General features: G+C 47.0%; 1 protein-coding gene across 6 annotated transcripts in view; it reads left to right on the forward strand.

Annotated features, from left to right (window-relative positions):
- Window positions 1-14,492: 14,492 nt before the first annotated feature.
- The window catches only part of rangrf (RAN guanine nucleotide release factor), a 32,762-nt gene continuing 29,047 nt past the window's right edge, over window positions 14,493-18,207 (forward strand). Inside the window, exon 1 of one of the 6 annotated variants that reach the window (XM_059974964.1) lies at window positions 14,493-14,599. Coding sequence is in view for 2 of the 6 variants with exons in the window: in XM_059974960.1 (XP_059830943.1) it covers window positions 14,775-14,873 (99 nt within the window). In the remaining 4 variants the exon portion in view is untranslated. Of the gene's footprint in view, window positions 14,600-14,759; window positions 14,874-15,519; window positions 15,769-15,883; window positions 16,050-18,207 lie in introns of those variants that run through there. The other 5 variants (XM_059974960.1, XM_059974962.1, XM_059974961.1 and 2 more) reach the window with 5 other exon arrangements.

The raw sequence follows: 18,207 nt of genomic DNA on the forward strand, positions 1-18,207 counted from the left end.
CCCGGGTTCGATTCCCATCGCACGGTAGAGGAGTGGTGAGCACAACGCTTTACAGTACTGGTGACCCGGGTTCGATTCCCATCGCACGGGAGTGTACTGGTGAGCACAACGCTTTACAGTACTGGTGACCCGGGTTCGATTCCCATCGCACGGGAGTGTACTGGTGAGCACAACGCTTTACAGTACTGGTGACCCGGGTTCGATTCCCATCGCACGGGAGTGTACTGGTGAGCACAACGCTTTACACTACTGGTGACCCGGGTTCGATTCCCATCGCACGGTAGAGTAGTGGTGAGCACAATGCTTTACAGTACTGGTGACCCGGGTTCGATTCCCATCGCACGGTAGAGTAGTGGTGAGCACAACGCTTTACAGTACTGGTGACCCGGGTTCGATTCCCATCGCACGGTAGAGGAGTGGTGAGCACAATGCTTTACAGTACTGGTGACCCGGGTTCGATTCCCATCGCACGGTAGAGTAGTGGTGAGCACAACGCTTTACACTACTGGTGACCCGGGTTCGATTCCCATCGCACGGTAGAGGAGTGGTGAGCACAATGCTTTACAGTACTGGTGACCCGGGTTCGATTCCCATCGCACGGTAGAGGAGTGGTGAGCACAACGCTTTACAGTACTGGTGACCCGGGTTCGATTCCCATCGCACGGTAGAGTAGTAGTGAGCACAACGCTTTACAGTACTGGTGACCCGGGTTCGATTCCCATCGCACGGTAGAGGAGTGGTGAGCACAACGCTTTACAGTACTGGTGACCCGGGTTCGATTCCCATCGCACGGGAGTGTACTGGTGAGCACAACGCTTTACAGTACTGGTGACCCGGGTTCGATTCCCATCGCACGGTAGAGGAGTGGTGAGCACAATGCTTTACAGTACTGGTGACCCGGGTTCGATTCCCATCGCACGGTAGAGGAGTGGTGAGCACAACGCTTTACAGTACTGGTGACCCGGGTTCGATTCCCATCGCACGGTAGAGTAGTGGTGAGCACAATGCTTTACAGTACTGGTGACCCGGGTTCGATTCCCATCGCACGGTAGAGGAGTGGTGAGCACAATGCTTTACACTACTGGTGACCCGGGTTCGATTCCCATCGCACGGTAGAGTAGTGGTGAGCACAACGCTTTACACTACTGGTGACCCGGGTTCGATTCCCATCGCACGGTAGAGGAGTGGTGAGCACAATGCTTTACAGTACTGGTGACCCGGGTTCGATTCCCATCGCACGGTAGAGTAGTGGTGAGCACAATGCTTTACAGTACTGGTGACCCGGGTTCGATTCCCATCGCACGGTAGAGTAGTGGTGAGCACAACGCTTTACAGTACTGGTGACCCGGGTTCGATTCCCATCGCACGGTAGAGGAGTGGTGAGCACAACGCTTTACAGTACTGGTGACCCGGGTTCGATTCCCATCGCACGGTAGAGGAGTGGTGAGCACAACGCTTTACACTACTGGTGACCCGGGTTCGATTCCCATCGCACGGTAGAGGAGTGGTGAGCACAACGCTTTACACTACTGGTGACCCGGGTTCGATTCCCATCGCACGGGAGTGTACTGGTGAGCACAACGCTTTACAGTACTGGTGACCCGGGTTCGATTCCCATCGCACGGGAGTGTACTGGTGAGCACAACGCTTTACAGTACTGGTGACCCGGGTTCGATTCCCATCGCACGGTAGAGGAGTGGTGAGCACAACGCTTTACAGTACTGGTGACCCGGGTTCGATTCCCATCGCACGGTAGAGGAGTGGTGAGCACAACGCTTTACACTACTGGTGACCCGGGTTCGATTCCCATCGCACGGTAGAGTAGTGGTGAGCACAACGCTTTACACTACTGGTGACCCGGGTTCGATTCCCATCGCACGGTAGAGGAGTGGTGAGCACAACGCTTTACAGTACTGGTGACCCGGGTTCGATTCCCATCGCACGGTAGAGGAGTGGTGAGCACAATGCTTTACAGTACTGGTGACCCGGGTTCGATTCCCATCGCACGGTAGAGTAGTGGTGAGCACAACGCTTTACACTACTGGTGACCCGGGTTCGATTCCCATCGCACGGTAGAGGAGTGGTGAGCACAACGCTTTACACTACTGGTGACCCGGGTTCGATTCCCATCGCACGGTAGAGTAGTGGTGAGCACAACGCTTTACAGTACTGGTGACCCGGGTTCGATTCCCATCGCACGGTAGAGTAGTGGTGAGCACAACGCTTTACACTACTGGTGACCCGGGTTCGATTCCCATCGCACGGTAGAGGAGTGGTGAGCACAACGCTTTACAGTACTGGTGACCCGGGTTCGATTCCCATCGCACGGTAGAGGAGTGGTGAGCACAACGCTTTACACTACTGGTGACCCGGGTTCGATTCCCATCGCACGGTAGAGGAGTGGTGAGCACAACGCTTTACACTACTGGTGACCCGGGTTCGATTCCCATCGCACGGTAGAGTAGTGGTGAGCACAACGCTTTACAGTACTGGTGACCCGGGTTCGATTCCCGTCGCACGGTAGAGGAGTGGTGAGCACAACGCTTTACAGTACTGGTGACCCGGGTTCGATTCCCATCGCACGGTAGAGGAGTGGTGAGCACAACGCTTTACACTACTGGTGACCCGGGTTCGATTCCCATCGCACGGTAGAGGAGTGGTGAGCACAACGCTTTACAGTACTGGTGACCCGGGTTCGATTCCCATCGCACGGTAGAGGAGTGGTGAGCACAACGCTTTACAGTACTGGTGACCCGGGTTCGATTCCCATCGCACGGTAGAGGAGTGGTGAGCACAACGCTTTACAGTACTGGTGACCCGGGTTCGATTCCCATCGCACGGTAGAGGAGTGGTGAGCACAACGCTTTACAGTACTGGTGACCCGGGTTCGATTCCCATCGCACGGTAGAGTAGTGGTGAGCACAACGCTTTACACTACTGGTGACCCGGGTTCGATTCCCATCGCACGGTAGAGGAGTGGTGAGCACAACGCTTTACACTACTGGTGACCCGGGTTCGATTCCCATCGCACGGTAGAGGAGTGGTGAGCACAACGCTTTACAGTACTGGTGACCCGGGTTCGATTCCCATCGCACGGTAGAGGAGTGGTGAGCACAACGCTTTACAGTACTGGTGACCCGGGTTCGATTCCCGTCGCACGGTAGAGGAGTGGTGAGCACAACGCTTTACAGTACTGGTGACCCGGGTTCGATTCCCATCGCACGGTAGAGGAGTGGTGAGCACAACGCTTTACACTACTGGTGACCCGGGTTCGATTCCCATCGCACGGTAGAGGAGTGGTGAGCACAACGCTTTACAGTACTGGTGACCCGGGTTCGATTCCCATCGCACGGTAGAGGAGTGGTGAGCCCACTACTGTAAAGCTGTGAATTACAGTAAGTATATATAGTAAATAATTAAATAAGCATTGCAAAAACAGAAATAAAAAAGTAGTGAGGTAGTGTTCGTGGGTTCAATGTCCATTTAGGAATCGGATAGCAGAGGGGAAGAAGCTGTTCCTGAATCACTGAGTGTGTGCCTTCAGGCTCCTGTACTTCCTTCCCTGATGGTAGCAATGAGAAAAGGTGATGTCCTGGGTGATGGGAGTCATAAATGATGGACACAGCCTTTTTGAGGCATCGCTCCTCGAAGATGTCCTGGATACTACAGAGGCTGGTGCCCATGATGGAGCTGACAGAGTTTACAACTCCCTGCAGCTGATTTCGATCCTGTACAGTAGCCCCCCCACCCCACCCCCACCCCCACACCAATCGTGATGCAGCCAGTCAGAATGCTCTCCACGGTACATCTGTAGAAATTTGCAATTGTTTTTGGTGACATACCAAAGCTCCCCAGACTCTTCATGAAATATAGCCGCTGTGGTAACGCATGAATGTGTTGGGTCCAGGATAGAGTCTGATACCAGCAGGGTAGAAGCTGACCTTGATCCTGGCTCTGATCCTTGATCCTGGTGCCGATGGGAGAGGGGGGAATAAAGAATGTCTGGGATGGGCCGGGTCTTTGATCGTGTTGGCTGCTTTCCCAAGGCGGGGACGGGTAGACAGATGAGCGCGACTGGCTGGGCTGTGTTCACAATTCTCTGCTCTTTACGGTGGCCTTGGGCAGAGCAGTTGACATGCCAACCACGATGCATCCGGGTGGGATGACTTCAATGGATCCTCAGCGAGGGTCAGCAGAGATACACTGACTTTTGAAAGGTCGGGCTGCTGAGATATACAGCATATATTGGACAATGAATCCTGAAGATGGCAGTAATGCAACAGTGTGGATGCCAACTGCCGTAAATCTCAAGGAAGAGGAATACACAGCGTTTATACAGCTGGCGTGTCTAAGACTTCTGCACGGTTCTGTTGTAATTTTATGTATTGTGCTGTACTGCTGCCACAAACAAAAACACATTTGATAAACCTGATTCTGATCTGCGTCTCTGGTGTGGACTGAGAGTGGAAAGGGGGCAGGGAGAGGGGAATCATGGTTGGGGAAAGGGGCGGGAGTCGGAGGCACCAGAGACATTCTGTAATGATCAATAAACCCGTTATTTGGAATCAAATGACCTTGCCTGGTGTCTCAGGACTGGGTGTGTTCTCACCCATGCCAACCCTCCTGGCACTCTGCCATCTGTCCCACGCCCCTCCTATGGCACTCCACCCTCGCCATTCCCAACGTAGCCGGCAGATGTAGCAGCTCGCTCTCTGTTCCATGTTGACAAATTCAGTACCAGGCAAATGTCTTGGGCACTTCAGCGACATAAAAGTCTGAGACTTTTACACTGGACTGTAAATGGTGGCAGATGATGGAATCTGGAGCAAAAAAATTAAAGCAGCTGGAGGAACAAGCAGCACCTGTGGGGTCAGGATGGTGGGGGAGGGAAGGAATTGTCAACACTTCCGGTTGAGACCCTGCATCAGGACTCCGATCTGGGAGACCTTGTGCACAATCCACCTTAAGGGTGGCAAATAGTTAAGACGGCAAATGGCACCTCCTGGGTGATGTGAGGCCTCCATTCCTGAACAATGTCCTGAATGGTTTCTCTATTGGCCCATAAATTTCTGTTGTCTAAAATAACTCACATCAATTCCTTGAGATTGTTATAGTCAGGGGAGGTAGTGAGGGATAACCTCCCACTACCTATTAAATGCTCCAATGGTGAGCTCCTCAAACAGCCTCTGAGAACCAAGTCCCGCTCCTGGCCTTCACACATGGTTTAGCTACCAAGCTCAGCAGCACTGTTTCTACTGACAGGAGAAGGGGCAACGATGGGTTACTGGCACCTTAAAACCAGTCACTTCAGGCAGGGGGGGGGGCTCGTCAGCTCATCTGGGAGAAGGAAAACTCTGATCTCAAACCTCTACTGCCTTGTGGCCAGACCCACTCATGGGGAAGACTTTGGGGGGTTAACCCCGAGGAAAGAATCCAAAGCTGGAGTCCCTAAACTGTACCAGTCTCTGCCGTTCCTTTGGATTCATCAACAATGTGGAGAGGGGGCACAACTTGCCCTCTATATCATACCGCCCTGCCTTGCACATCGAGAGAGCTACGACACAATATCCATGACTGACGGAGGACTCACCTGCCTAACACACAGTTGCTGTAACTCTTTCCTCTCCTGGAATGATCACCCAAACCCCACTAATGAGGTAGACTAACGTGAACCGTATTTTACCTTCACTCGGCAGTCGTGAAGCAGGCTTATCATCACTGGCGTATGTATTTCGTGACGTTTGTTGTTTTGTAGCAGCAGTACAGTGCAGGACATAAAAAATTACAATCAGAAAAAATTAAATAATTCAAGAGCTGAATAGTGAGGTAGTATTGATCGATTCATGGACCATTCAGAAATCTAACGGCACATGGGAAGAAGCTCAAACTTCAAAGTTCAAAGTAAATTTTATTATCAGAGTGCGTATACGTCACCATACACAACCCTGAGATTCATTTTCCGGTGGGCATAATCAGCAAATCTATAGAACAATAACTATAACAGGATCAATGAAAGATCAGCCAGAGTGCAGAAGACAACAAACTGTGCAAATGTGCAAATATAATTAAATAGCAATAAATAATCAGAATAAGAGATATTGAAATAATGAGTCCTCAAAGTGAGATCGGTGGCTGTGGGTACATCTCAATGGATGGGCAAGTGTGTGTAATTATCCACTTTTGTTCAAGAGCCTGATGGTTGTTGGGTATTAACTGTTCCTGAACCTGCTAGTGTGAGTCCTGAGCCTCCTGTACCTTCTTCCTGATGGCAGCAGTGAGAAGAGAGCATGTCCTGGGTGGTGGGGATCTCTGATGATGCTGCCTTCCTACCATAGTGTTTCATGTAGATGTGCTGTTGTAGAAAAGTTGTTCCTGAGTGTGTGTATCTTCAGGCTCCTATACTTTGTCCCTGTTGTCAGTAATGAGAAGAGGTAGGTCTCGGATGATGAGTGTTAACTTTATTCTTGATAAAGGCAAACTCAGTGTGGGTAAAACTAACACATATTTATTTACAGGATACTTCAGTCAAGGCTTCAGCTTGACATGAGTGCTCGTGACCCGCTCCCCGAACCCCACTTCCAGTTCTGGGTGAAATGCCCACATTGCACCCTGGGAACTGCAGTTCTTTGTTCTGTACACACATTATATGCTGGATGTCACTTTCTTGAGGTAGTGCATCTTGAGGATGCCCTCATTGGTAGGGAGAATTGTGCCCGTGATGTAGTGCAATCAATTTCTTTATTACTGGCTTGGAAAAAATTATTTTAAAATGTCATAGTGTATTTATTATCAAAATGTGTATACAGAATACCACTCTGAGATTCTTCCTCCCACAGACAACCATGAAACAAAGAAACACCATGGAACCTGTTCAAGAAAACATCAGACAGCCAATGTGATAAAAAATGAATACATTCAACAAATGGCAAAGAGAAAGTGAACAACACACAGACTACAAAACCAGGAGTCCAGTAGTATTCAGTTTAGTTCAGTTCAGTGCCCAGCTACTAGCCCACTGTAGGGCACAGGTCCGCTCTTCACCGGTGCCCCAGACCACATCAATCACCACAATCAAACCACTCAAAAACTGCAAAAAATAACAGTAACCAGAATCCAGGAGCACATGCAACAGGAACCTCAAAGTTCAACAACACAAGTCCTCAGCTTTGCCAATCAATCCAGGCAGTCCCAAGGCTCCTGCACTTTCCTCTGACAGCAGCTAGTGAGAGGGAGAGGAAGACCGGGCAAATGTGAGCAGATGGCGCCGAACACCTGCCTGTCCTCCGCTCTCATCCTCATCAACTTCAGCCTTGCTTGACACCTCAGATGGAGGGAATCCAAGGAGTCGATCATGGGCTCATGCCCTTGATGCCTCGATCGGAGGGAAGCAATGGAGTCGACCACGAGCTCACAGGCTTCCAGGCCTCTAGGCTGCACACTCCATTCCAACCCTCATCAAACTCCAAAAGCTTCCCATCAAGATGGCACCAGTGTACAGCACTCGTTCAGTCGACACCTCCTGGATAGATCACAAAACCAAATATTTCACTTCTTTTATGTCTTTTACAGTTTGTTTTTTTTTCTCTTGAATGTGATTCTAGAACTGTTGGAGCCTGCGATTTACTGTTTGGAGATTGTTTGGGTGTGTCAGCACTCTGCAGTCTGCGAGGGGATTCCAGGAGACAGAGACAGTGTGCGGGAACCTCGTGGTGAGAAGCCTGCAGGATGCAATGCAAGCTATTGTGCAATTCCATTTCACCGAATAAAACTTCCATTGTGCCGATCAGAGCATCGAGACGAATGCAGAGGGCGAACACTGGCGGCCTGTCTTTTGATGGCTCTGCTACGGAGAGGGAAAGGTCTGCAGAAAGGCCTGAAGAGCGTTGCCCAGATTTTCTGCGTTTTGGGTGTGGACTTGGACTATAGACTCTTTTCAATCTTATAATTTATTTTATATTCTGCGTTTTTTTGTCCGATCTTTCTTGTTTTTTCATGTGGGGAGGGGGATTTGGGGGGGGGGTAAATGTGGCTTCCATTTTTGTTCGTTTTTTGGTGCAGGGAGAGGGGATTTGGGGGTTAATGACCGTGCTGTCTTTCTTTCTTTCTCTCGTGGCTACCCAGAGAGGAAGAATTTCAAATTGTATGCATTGATAATAAATGAGCCTTTGAACTCCCAGAGTGCTCAATCAACCCAAAAAGCAAAACACCATCAAAGTGTAAATCCCTGGTTGCAATCACACGCAGCTTCAGCGTAGAATCATATTTGAAAGAAGAAATGAAAGCCGTTTTGTGAACTGTCAGCGGGACGTTGCCATTGGACACGTTGCTTGCTGGTGCCATCTTGATCGAATGTATGGGGGATCGTGTGTAAATTCAGATTTATGGAACTTGGACAACTCGTAACTGGGAGTCTTTATAGCGGAGGCATTGGAAACGCAGAATAAAGTGTTCAAGGTGAGGGTGAGTTCATATCTGTGCCAGTTTCTGGTTTCCAATGAGAAAGAATATAATATCGTCAGAGACAGTCCAAAAGAGAAGCTAATTCTGGTGAGAGGGTTGTCTACCAAGAGAGGGCAGATGAGTCTGCATTCCTTGGAGAATGAGGGCAGATCTTACTGAAGCAACTCAGAACCTGAGGGGACATGACAGATTTCCACAGTCAAAGTTTCAAGACACGGGGCTGAACTTACAATGAACTCCTCTACCCCGGATCATTAGATAGAGTGAGGTGGACAAAGAAGGATGGGTGGTGAGAACACAACAGGAACAGGAACCTTTGCAGGCTTTTCTCCACCAAGGGTACAATTAAACATTGTGTACATTTGAAGGGAAACTCTTCCAGAGGGCCAACAGAGGCAGGGTGTGCCGGATGTTTTTTCCCGTGTTGAGGTTTCTGCAGCTCTAACTCTTTTCCATTGATAGACATCGTCCTCTGGTGGTCCATGTGAGTATTGCATATTGTGGAGACAATTGGATTTATCACTGACATACACACAGTCATGAAATTTGTTGTTTTGCGGCAGCAGTACAGTGCAGACATAACAAATACAAGTTACAATAAAATAAATAAATAGTTCAAAAGAGGAATAGCGGGGTAGTCTTCATGTGCCATTCAGAAATCTGATGGTGGAGGGGAAGAAGCTGTTCCTAAAACTTCGAATGTTGATCTTGAGGCTCCTGTACTATCACCCCAATGTAATGAGAACAGGGCATTTCCAGGGTGGTGAGGGTCTTTAATGATGGATGCTGCCTTCCTGAGCCATCACTTCTTGGAGATACACTTAATGGTGAGGAGAATTGTGACTATGATGGAACTGGCCAGGTCTATAACTCTCTGCGATCTCTTGATACAGACTGTGATACAACCGTATACTCTCCACCATATATCGGCAGAAACTCGAAAGAGTCTTTGGTGATGTATCAAATCTCCTGAAACTCCTAAGAGATTTGGTACGTGTCAAAAGGCTGAGTATATTATTGTTAGTCATAAGTGGTCGACAGTGTGGTTAATCTATTAAGCCTGGTGGAACTGTCTCTACCGACAGGAGAGAGAGTAACCTCGGGTTGCAGTTGAGTTATTTGTTGTTGACGTTTTTCTTGTACTTTCTGCATTTTATTAATTATAATTGTTTATATTTTTGCATTTTGGGGTTTTTTATGTGTTATTAGGTCTTCCCTAGATTACATTTAAGTTGCAATTGTCTTTGAATACTTGCAATCAATTTTCCAAGACTTTGCAGGTGTCCAATTAAGTATTCTTGGATGTTTCTGTCTGATTAGGATAGTTACTTGTTAGCATGTAATTAGTTTGGGGTTTATCTGCTTTGCACAGGTTCTTTTGTGCCCTGGAGTGAATTTAAAGGGGCAGTGCTAACCCCTCGTTGGCTTGGTTGTCCTGATCCATGGCTTGTGAAGTTCCGGTTGAGTTAGCCAAGACTTTGGAAGTTCACCTGTTTTTTTTAAAAATTAAAACTCCTAGTTTTGTTTAACCCTTCCAAGTCACTGTGTGATCCTGCTCTTGGGTCCGAAGATGCAGTGTGACAATATCCTCCCTTGACCCCTTTTAGGGTGTATTCTGGTGTTAGGGTATATAGTAAATAGTAATTTCAACAGCAACCAGTCTTCAAATTTGAATGTGAGCCATAGATTGAACTTAAAGTGCAGCCCTGAACCAAGGTGTCCCTGGAGCTGTGGACTGGAGTTGATTGCAAACCAGACAATACTGATTAACATTCATTTAATGTTAATTATCTGGAGTATGAGAGTGAAGAGTGAAGAGGTGTGTGAAAACTGTATGTATTTCAACGGAGAAGCATATAAACCATCATGTAATGCTGGTTCAGGCAGGCCTCTTCTTCCAAGAGTGTCTCAATTAGCCCCTGTTTTGCTGAATAAAGACTTCTATATCCACTAGCATCAGTGTCTCTCTGTGGTGACTTATTCATCTCACAATAACCCCCACAGCCAACCCCTGTTGTGATTTCACCATCGCCACCAAACAAAAACAACAGATGCTGCCTCGCCTGTTGAGTTCCTCCATCACCTTTTGAGTTGCTTCAGATTCCACTATCAACAGTCTCCTGGGCCTCTTTTTATTTTGACACACTGACTCTGTGCTGACTGTCACACACTCACCAACACTGTATCCTTCCCTAATCCCTTCAATTGCCCCCAGATTCTACACCTCACTCCCACACTAAGGGCAACTTATAGCCGCCAATTAGCCAATCGACCAAAACGTCTGATGAAGTCCTGATGACGGGTTTGAAATGTTGACTGTTATTGAGTCATAGTCATAGAAAAGTACAGCACCAAAACAGGCTCTTCAACACATCCAGTCCATGCCAAACCCATTTAAACTACCTACTTCCATCGAACTGCACGGGGACCATAGCCCTCCATACCCTACTATCCATGTCCCTATCTCTTAAAAGCTGAAATCGAGCTTGCGTGCACCTCTTGTGCTGGCAGCTCATTCCACGCTCTGAGTGAAGTTTCTCATGTTCCCCTGAAACTTTTCACCTTTCACCCTGGTTGTAGTCTCATCCAACTTCAATGGAAAAAGCCTGCTTGCATGTACCCTCTCTATCCCCCTCATAACTGTGTATACCTGTATAACTGTGTATCAAACCTCCTCTCAGACTTCTACGTTCCAGAGAATAGGATGCCTATTCAACCTTCCCTGTAACTCAGGTCCTCAAACCTGAGTGAAGAAGTTTCCCCTCATGCTCCCTTTAAACTTTTCACCTTTGACTTTGACCAATGACCTCTGGTTGTAGTCCCACCCAAGCCTGATTGCATTTACCTTAATTATACCCCTCATAAGTTTGTATACCTCTATCAAATCTCTCCTCATTCTCCTATGTTCCAAGGAATAAATTCCGAACCTCTTCAATCTTTCCTCATACCTCAGACCCTCCAACGTCCTTGTAAATTTTCTCTGTACTCTTTCAACTTTATTTACATCTCTCCTGTAGGTTGGTGACTAAAATGGCACATGATGCTCCAAATTAGGCTTCACCAATGTCTTATACAAACTCAACATCCCGTCTCCTGACCTCAATTCATTAATTTATGAAGGCCAATGTGCCTAAAGCATTCATATAGATGCTGCCTGACCCACTGAGTTCCTCCACCAGTTTGTGTGTTTATTACTCAAGATTTCCAGCATCTGTGATATCTCTTGGTAACATAGTGGTTAGCCAGACGGCTTTCGACACCAGAGACATGGGTTCATTTCCCACAGCTGACTGTCATGCCCTGACTAATCAAGAAACTATCAACTTCTGCCTTAAATACACCCAATGACAGCCTCCACAGCTGCCTCTGGCAACGAATTCCACAGATACACTGCTCCCTGGCTAAAGAAATTTATATGTTCTGTTCTGAAAGGACGACCCTCTATTCTGAGGCTGTGTCCTCTGGTCTTAGACTCGCCCATTATAGGAAGCATCCCCTCCACATCCACTCTTTTGAGGTCTTTCAACATTCAATAGTTTTCAATGAGATCCCTCCTTATTCTTCTGGATTCTAGTGAGTAGAGGCCCAGAGCCACTAAACAATCCTCAGACGATAACCCTTTAAATCCCGGAACCATTTTTATGAACCTCCTTTGAAGCCTCTCCAATATCAGCACATCCTTTCTTAGATAATGGGCCCAAATTGATTTTCCCAATCTGTCTGCATATTGAAACCCCCCAATGACTGATTGACATTTTGACAAGCCTTTCCTACCTCCCATTGCAACTAGTAGCCCCCGCGTGCAAACAGGAAGTGTATCATTATCCGCACATGTGGCACAGGTGCAATGAGAAACTCTGAACTGTCTCCACAACCCGTGCACCCACTTTCCAGGATTCTACAACTCAAGATCTCACTATTGATAATTTTTCTTTTAATTTGCATAATTTACCTTCTTTTTCATTTCGGTTGTTTGTCAGTCTTTGTTTATATATAGTTTTCATGAGTCCTGTTTTATCTCTTTATTTTCCTGAATCATAAGTTTGTACAGTATATAGTCAGATATACTCAGTGGCTGCTTTATCAGATCAAAGCACCTGTCCTAGACCTGTCATATAAATGTAATTGCAAATAAGCACGGCAGTTTAGGAGTTGTGGGGATTTGGCATGTCATCAAAAACTTTGACAAACTTCTATAGATATATAGTGCAGAGTCTGGTATGGAAGCACCAATGCCCTTGAACAGAAAATCCTACAAAAGGTAGCAGATTCGTCCCAGCACATCACAGGTAAAGCCCTCCTCACCACATCTACATGAAATGCTGATATAGGAAAGCAGCATCTGTTATCGGACATTCTCACCACCCAGGCCATGCTCTCTTCTCACTGCTGCTATCAGGTAGAAGGGACAAGAGCCTCAGGACTTGCACTGCCAGGTTCAAGAACAGTTACTACCCCTCAACCACCAGGCTTCTGAATAAAAGAGGCTGACAAAACCCATCTACAGAGATAACACACGCAAAATGCTGGAGGAACTCAGCAAGCCAGGCAGCCTCTATGGAAGTAGGCAATGCCTGGCCTGCCGAGTTCCTCCAGCATTTTGCGTGTGTTACTTGGATTTCCAGCATCTGCAGATTTTCTCATTTCTGATATATTGAGATGTTCCCACAACCAATTATCTCATTTTAAGGACTCTTTATCTCATGTTCTCGATATTTACTGCTGTTTATTTATATTTGCATTTGCACTGTTTGTTGTCTTTAGCACTCTGGTTGATCTTTCATTGATCCTGTTATAGTTACTGTTCTATAGATTTGCTGAGTATTCCCACAGGAAAATGAATTTCAGGGCTGTATATGGTGACATGTGTACTTTGATAATAAATTTACTTTGAACTTTGATCAGGTACACCTGCTTGTTATTGCAAATATCTCATCAGCCAATCATGTGGCGGCAACTCAATGCATAAAGACAGGCAGACATGGTCAAGAGGTTCAGCTGTTGTTCAGACCAAACATCAGAATGAGAAAGAAATGTGATCTGAGGGGACATTGGCCATGGAATGATTGCTGGTGCCAGACGGGGTGGTTTGGTTATCTCAGAAACTGCTGATCTCCTGGGATTTTCACACACATAATCCCTAGAGATTGGTGCAAAGGAAAACAATCCAGTGAGAGGCTAATTCTGTGGGTGAAAACTCCTTGTTAAAGAGAGAGGACAGAGGAGAATGGCCAGAGTGGTTAAAGCTGACAGGAAGGTGACAATAACTCACATAACCACACGTTACAACAGTGTGTGCAGAAGAGCATCTCTGAATGTACAACGGGTTGAGCCTTGGTGGATGGACTACAGCAGCAGAAGGCCACCGAGTGTACACTTACTTTAAAAATAGATCTACTTTAACTTTCACAAGTTCAAGATTAACTGCTGCTTTATTTTTTTTTAATTTATTTATTGAGATACAGTGTGGAACAGGCCCTTCTGGCCCTTTGAGCCGTGCTGCCCAGCAATCCCCCCGATTTAACCCGAGCCCGACCACAGGACAAATTACAATGACCAATGAACCAACCAAGCAGCATGTCTTCAGACTGCAGGGGGACCCACATCAATGGTCCGCCCCTGCACCTTCTGGAACATTCGGTTCCAATGTATACCTCAAAAGCTGGGTCCAGGAATACAAGCTTCACTTTTCGGAAACTCCACCGAACAGTCTCTCCAAAGATTTTCCCATGCTCGAACTCATTGGAACATTTCTTTGCAGAATTCCTGGAGTTCCTTATTTAAGTACAGTGGGAGGAAAATGGGCTCAAATTCAAGAATAATTAGACCAGCCTGCAACCCATTCCTGAAACCAGACTGTTAATAAATAAACTGATTAATTCCATCCTGCAATTGCAAACATTGCTTCCAAATCCTTGACTAGATTCCAGTTTATATGTCACTTTTGGTATATGCTACTCTATAAATAAATAACCAAAACTCTTTGACCAACTTGACTCTATGAGATGAATGCCCTTTAGGCTAACTTCGTACACAAGTTCATCACTTGAACCATTTTCTCCTCAGCAATGTCAAAGTTCAGAGTAAATCTTGGGTCCAAGTTCACAGCTCCTTGAAAGTGGTTACACAGATCAATAAGGTGGTTAAGAAGGCTTATGGAATGCTTGCTTTTATTAATTGAGGCATTGAGTTCAAAAGTCAAACGTTAAGTTGCAACTGTAGAAAACTCTAGTTAGGGCACAAATGGAGTATTGTGTACAGTTCTGGTCGCCCCACTATAGGAGGGACGTTGCGTGCAGAAGAGGTTTACCAGGATGCTGCCTGGTTTAGAGGGCATCTGCTATCACAAGAGGCTGGACAAACTTGGGTTGTTTTCTCTGGAGTGCCAGAGGTTGAGGGGAGATCTGACAGAGGTTTGTAAGATTATGAGAAGAGTAGGTTGAGTGGACAGAGAGTATCTGTTTCCCAGGGTTGAAATGTCTAATACCAGAGGGCATGCATTGAAGGTGAGAGGGGGTAGGTTCAAAGGGGATGTGAGGGGTAAGTACTTTTCTCAGAGAGTGGAATGCACTGCCTGGTATGGCAGTTAAGGTTATTAAGAGACATTTGGATAGGCACATGGATGTAAGGAAGATGGAGGGATACATTGTGTAGGTAGGAGGGTGTTGATTTACCTTTTAGCTGGTTTGGCACAACATTGTGGGCCAAAAGGTCTGTTCCTGTGCTATATTTTTCTATCTTTCCAATTATTAGGACACAGATCTCTAGCATTGGCATTGGACCTGGAGCCCACATTGATGAATGTTCTCGATGAATCCTCTGTCATCGTAGCCACGCCATGCCGGATGGACAGCCGAGACGTGACCCTGGTTCAGAGCCTCTAAGGAACTCGGAGGGGTCCTATGCTCGTAAAGCGGGCATTTTTCTCTCTGAATTTGTTAATTGATCGTCAGAGGCTACCGACAGAGGAGGGCAAGGAGGATCGTGCATTTCCGGAGGCCAGCCGGGTGGTTCGGATTTTTTCGGAGACTGATCGGGGATCGGGAATGATCGGAGATCGTCCGTGAGGTTCGGAAATTTCCGGCGACCGATCGGGTATCGGGAATGATGTCGGCCGTGAGGTTCGGATTTTTCCGGCGATAGATCTTGGGGTTCGGGTATTTACGGAGACCAGCCCGGGAATTCGGGCATTTCCGGTGAGGGAAACGATCTGTGTTTCGTGAGTTTCTGGTAAAAAATCAGCTACTTCCGGCAGGGCTCGGCGGGCCGCGGAGCTACCACGGAGGCCGGGGACTTTCAAGCAGTCAGGTAACGGCGCGCCGCCTATCCTCACGCTAGCATCGTTCACCGGGACGTGAGCCCGTAAGAAACCGCTCCTACGAGGAGACACAGGAACACGTGACATGTGATCACGTGGCGCCTTCCCGTCTCGGGGGGCATCCGAACGGGGAGATGCAGCCGGTGGGGTCAGTGCAAGGGTAGTCTGATACCCCAGAGAGGCTTCCCCTTATCAACATGTGCTGCAGAGGGAGAAATGCCAGTGGAGCCAGTGAGGGGCAGAACCAGAGGAACGTGGTCCTTCATGAGAGGTAGAGTTAGTCGTGTGCAGTCCCGGTAATTCCACTTCTCCACTGAGGGGCATGTGGGGTATGTGCCCCCTCAGTGACCTCAACAGACACAGGTGAAGTGTCGCCTCACTTGGAAGGACTGTTTGGGACCTTGACTGGTAGGGAGGAGGTGTAAGGGCAGGTTCCGCTTGCAAGGTTAAGTGGGTAGGGACAAAATAGTTGAGGGAGCCACTTAGGGAGTGATCCCTACAAAAGCAGAAAATGGGTGTGGGGGAGCATTTTGTGCATGTTGTTTGGATTTCCAACATTTGTGGATTTTCTCTTGTTTGAGGACTTCCAAATCCTTTTGCACCTCTGGTTTCTGAATTGGCTTACCATGTAAAAAAAGATAGTTGCACCTTTATTCCTACCAAAGTGCATGGCCATACACTTCCCATCACTGTATTCCATTTGCCGGTTCTTTGCCTATTCTCCTAATCTGTCTTAAAGTTCTCCTGCAGACTCCCTGCTTCTTCAACATGACTTGCCTCTCCACCCATTGTTGTATCATTTGCAAACTTAGCCAGAAAGGCGAACGATTCAATCCTTCGAACGTTGACATATTGCGTGAAAACACCAAACCCCTGTGGAACACCACTAGTCACTAGCAGCCAACCAGAAAAAGCTCTTGTTATCCTCACTCTTTGCCTCCTGTCAGTCAGCCAATCTTCTGGCCATGCCAGTATCTTTCTTGTAATACCATGGGTTCGTAGCTTGTCAAAATCCAAGTACACAACGTCCAATGATTCTCTTTTGTCTATCCTGCTGGTTATTTAGAATCATCATAGAAAATCTACAGCACATTACAGGCCCTTTGGCCCACAATGTTGTGCCGACCATGTAACCTACTCAAGAAGCTGCCTCAAATTTCCCTACTGCATAGCCCTCTATTTTTCTAAGCTCCACATACCTAAGGGTCCCTTAAAAGACCCTATTTTATCCACTTCTACCACTTGCAGGCAGTGCATTCCACAGGCCTACCACTCTGTTTTAAAAAAAAATTAACCTCTGACCTTGTACCTACTTCCAAGCACGTTAAAACTATGCCCTCTCACATTAGCCATTTCAGCCCTGGGGAAAAAGCCTCTGACTCTCCACATGATCAATGCCTCTCATCATCTTATACACCTCTATCAGGTCACCTTTCAACCTCTGTTGCTCCAAGGAGAAAAGGCCAAGTTCACTCAACCCATTCTCATAAGGTATGCTCTCTAATCCAGGCAACATCCTTGTAAATCTCTACAAGAAGAGATTTGTATTTCTTCAAAGAATTTCAGGCAAGATTTTCCCTTAAGGAAACCATGTTGACTTCAGCCTATTTTATCAGGTGCCTCCAAGCACCCTGAGATCTCATCTTTATTAATGGACTGCAGGATCTTCCCAACCACTGAGGTCAGGCAAACTGGCCTACAGTTTCCTTTCTTTTGCCTCCCTCCCTTCCTGAAGAATGGACTGACATTTGCAATTTTCCAGTCCTCCAGAACCGTTCCAGACTCATTACTAATGCCTCCACAATCTCTTTAGGTACCTGTTTCAGAACTCTGTGGTATATACCATCTGGCCCAGGTGACTTAATTACTTTCAGAACTTTCAGCTTCCCGAGCACCTGCTCCTTAGTAATAGCAACTGCACTCACTTCTGCCTCTGACACTCTTGAATTTCTGGCATACTGCAGTGTCTTCCACAGTGAAGACTGATGCAAAATACTTATTCAGTTTGTTTCCCATTTTTTTTGTCCCCATTACCACCTCTCCAGCATCATTTTCCAGAATTAGGTTTAGTATCACTAGTATGTCATAAAATTTGCTGTTTTGCCGTAGCAGTACATTGCAAACATACTAATAAAAAAGCAATAAATTACAGTAAGAAATGTACACTACTATTATGTATGGTGAAGCTGCCTAAGACTTTTGCACGTTACTGTATTTATCAAACGGAGAGTGAATTTGTAAATCTGGTGGGAGCAAAGGAAGTTGGGAATGGGGAGGGTGGAGCACCACGGGAGGGGTGTCAGTGCTGGGTGGGGGGAGGGTGGCACGGATACAGACACACCCAGCCCTGAGACGCTAGGGAAGATAATTTGATTCCAAACATTTGGTTTATTGATCATTACAGAATGTCACTCTGCTGCCTCCCGCTC

Source organism: Hypanus sabinus, chromosome 7 (genome assembly GCF_030144855.1).
Source record: "Hypanus sabinus isolate sHypSab1 chromosome 7, sHypSab1.hap1, whole genome shotgun sequence".
NCBI lineage: Eukaryota > Metazoa > Chordata > Chondrichthyes > Myliobatiformes > Dasyatidae > Hypanus > Hypanus sabinus.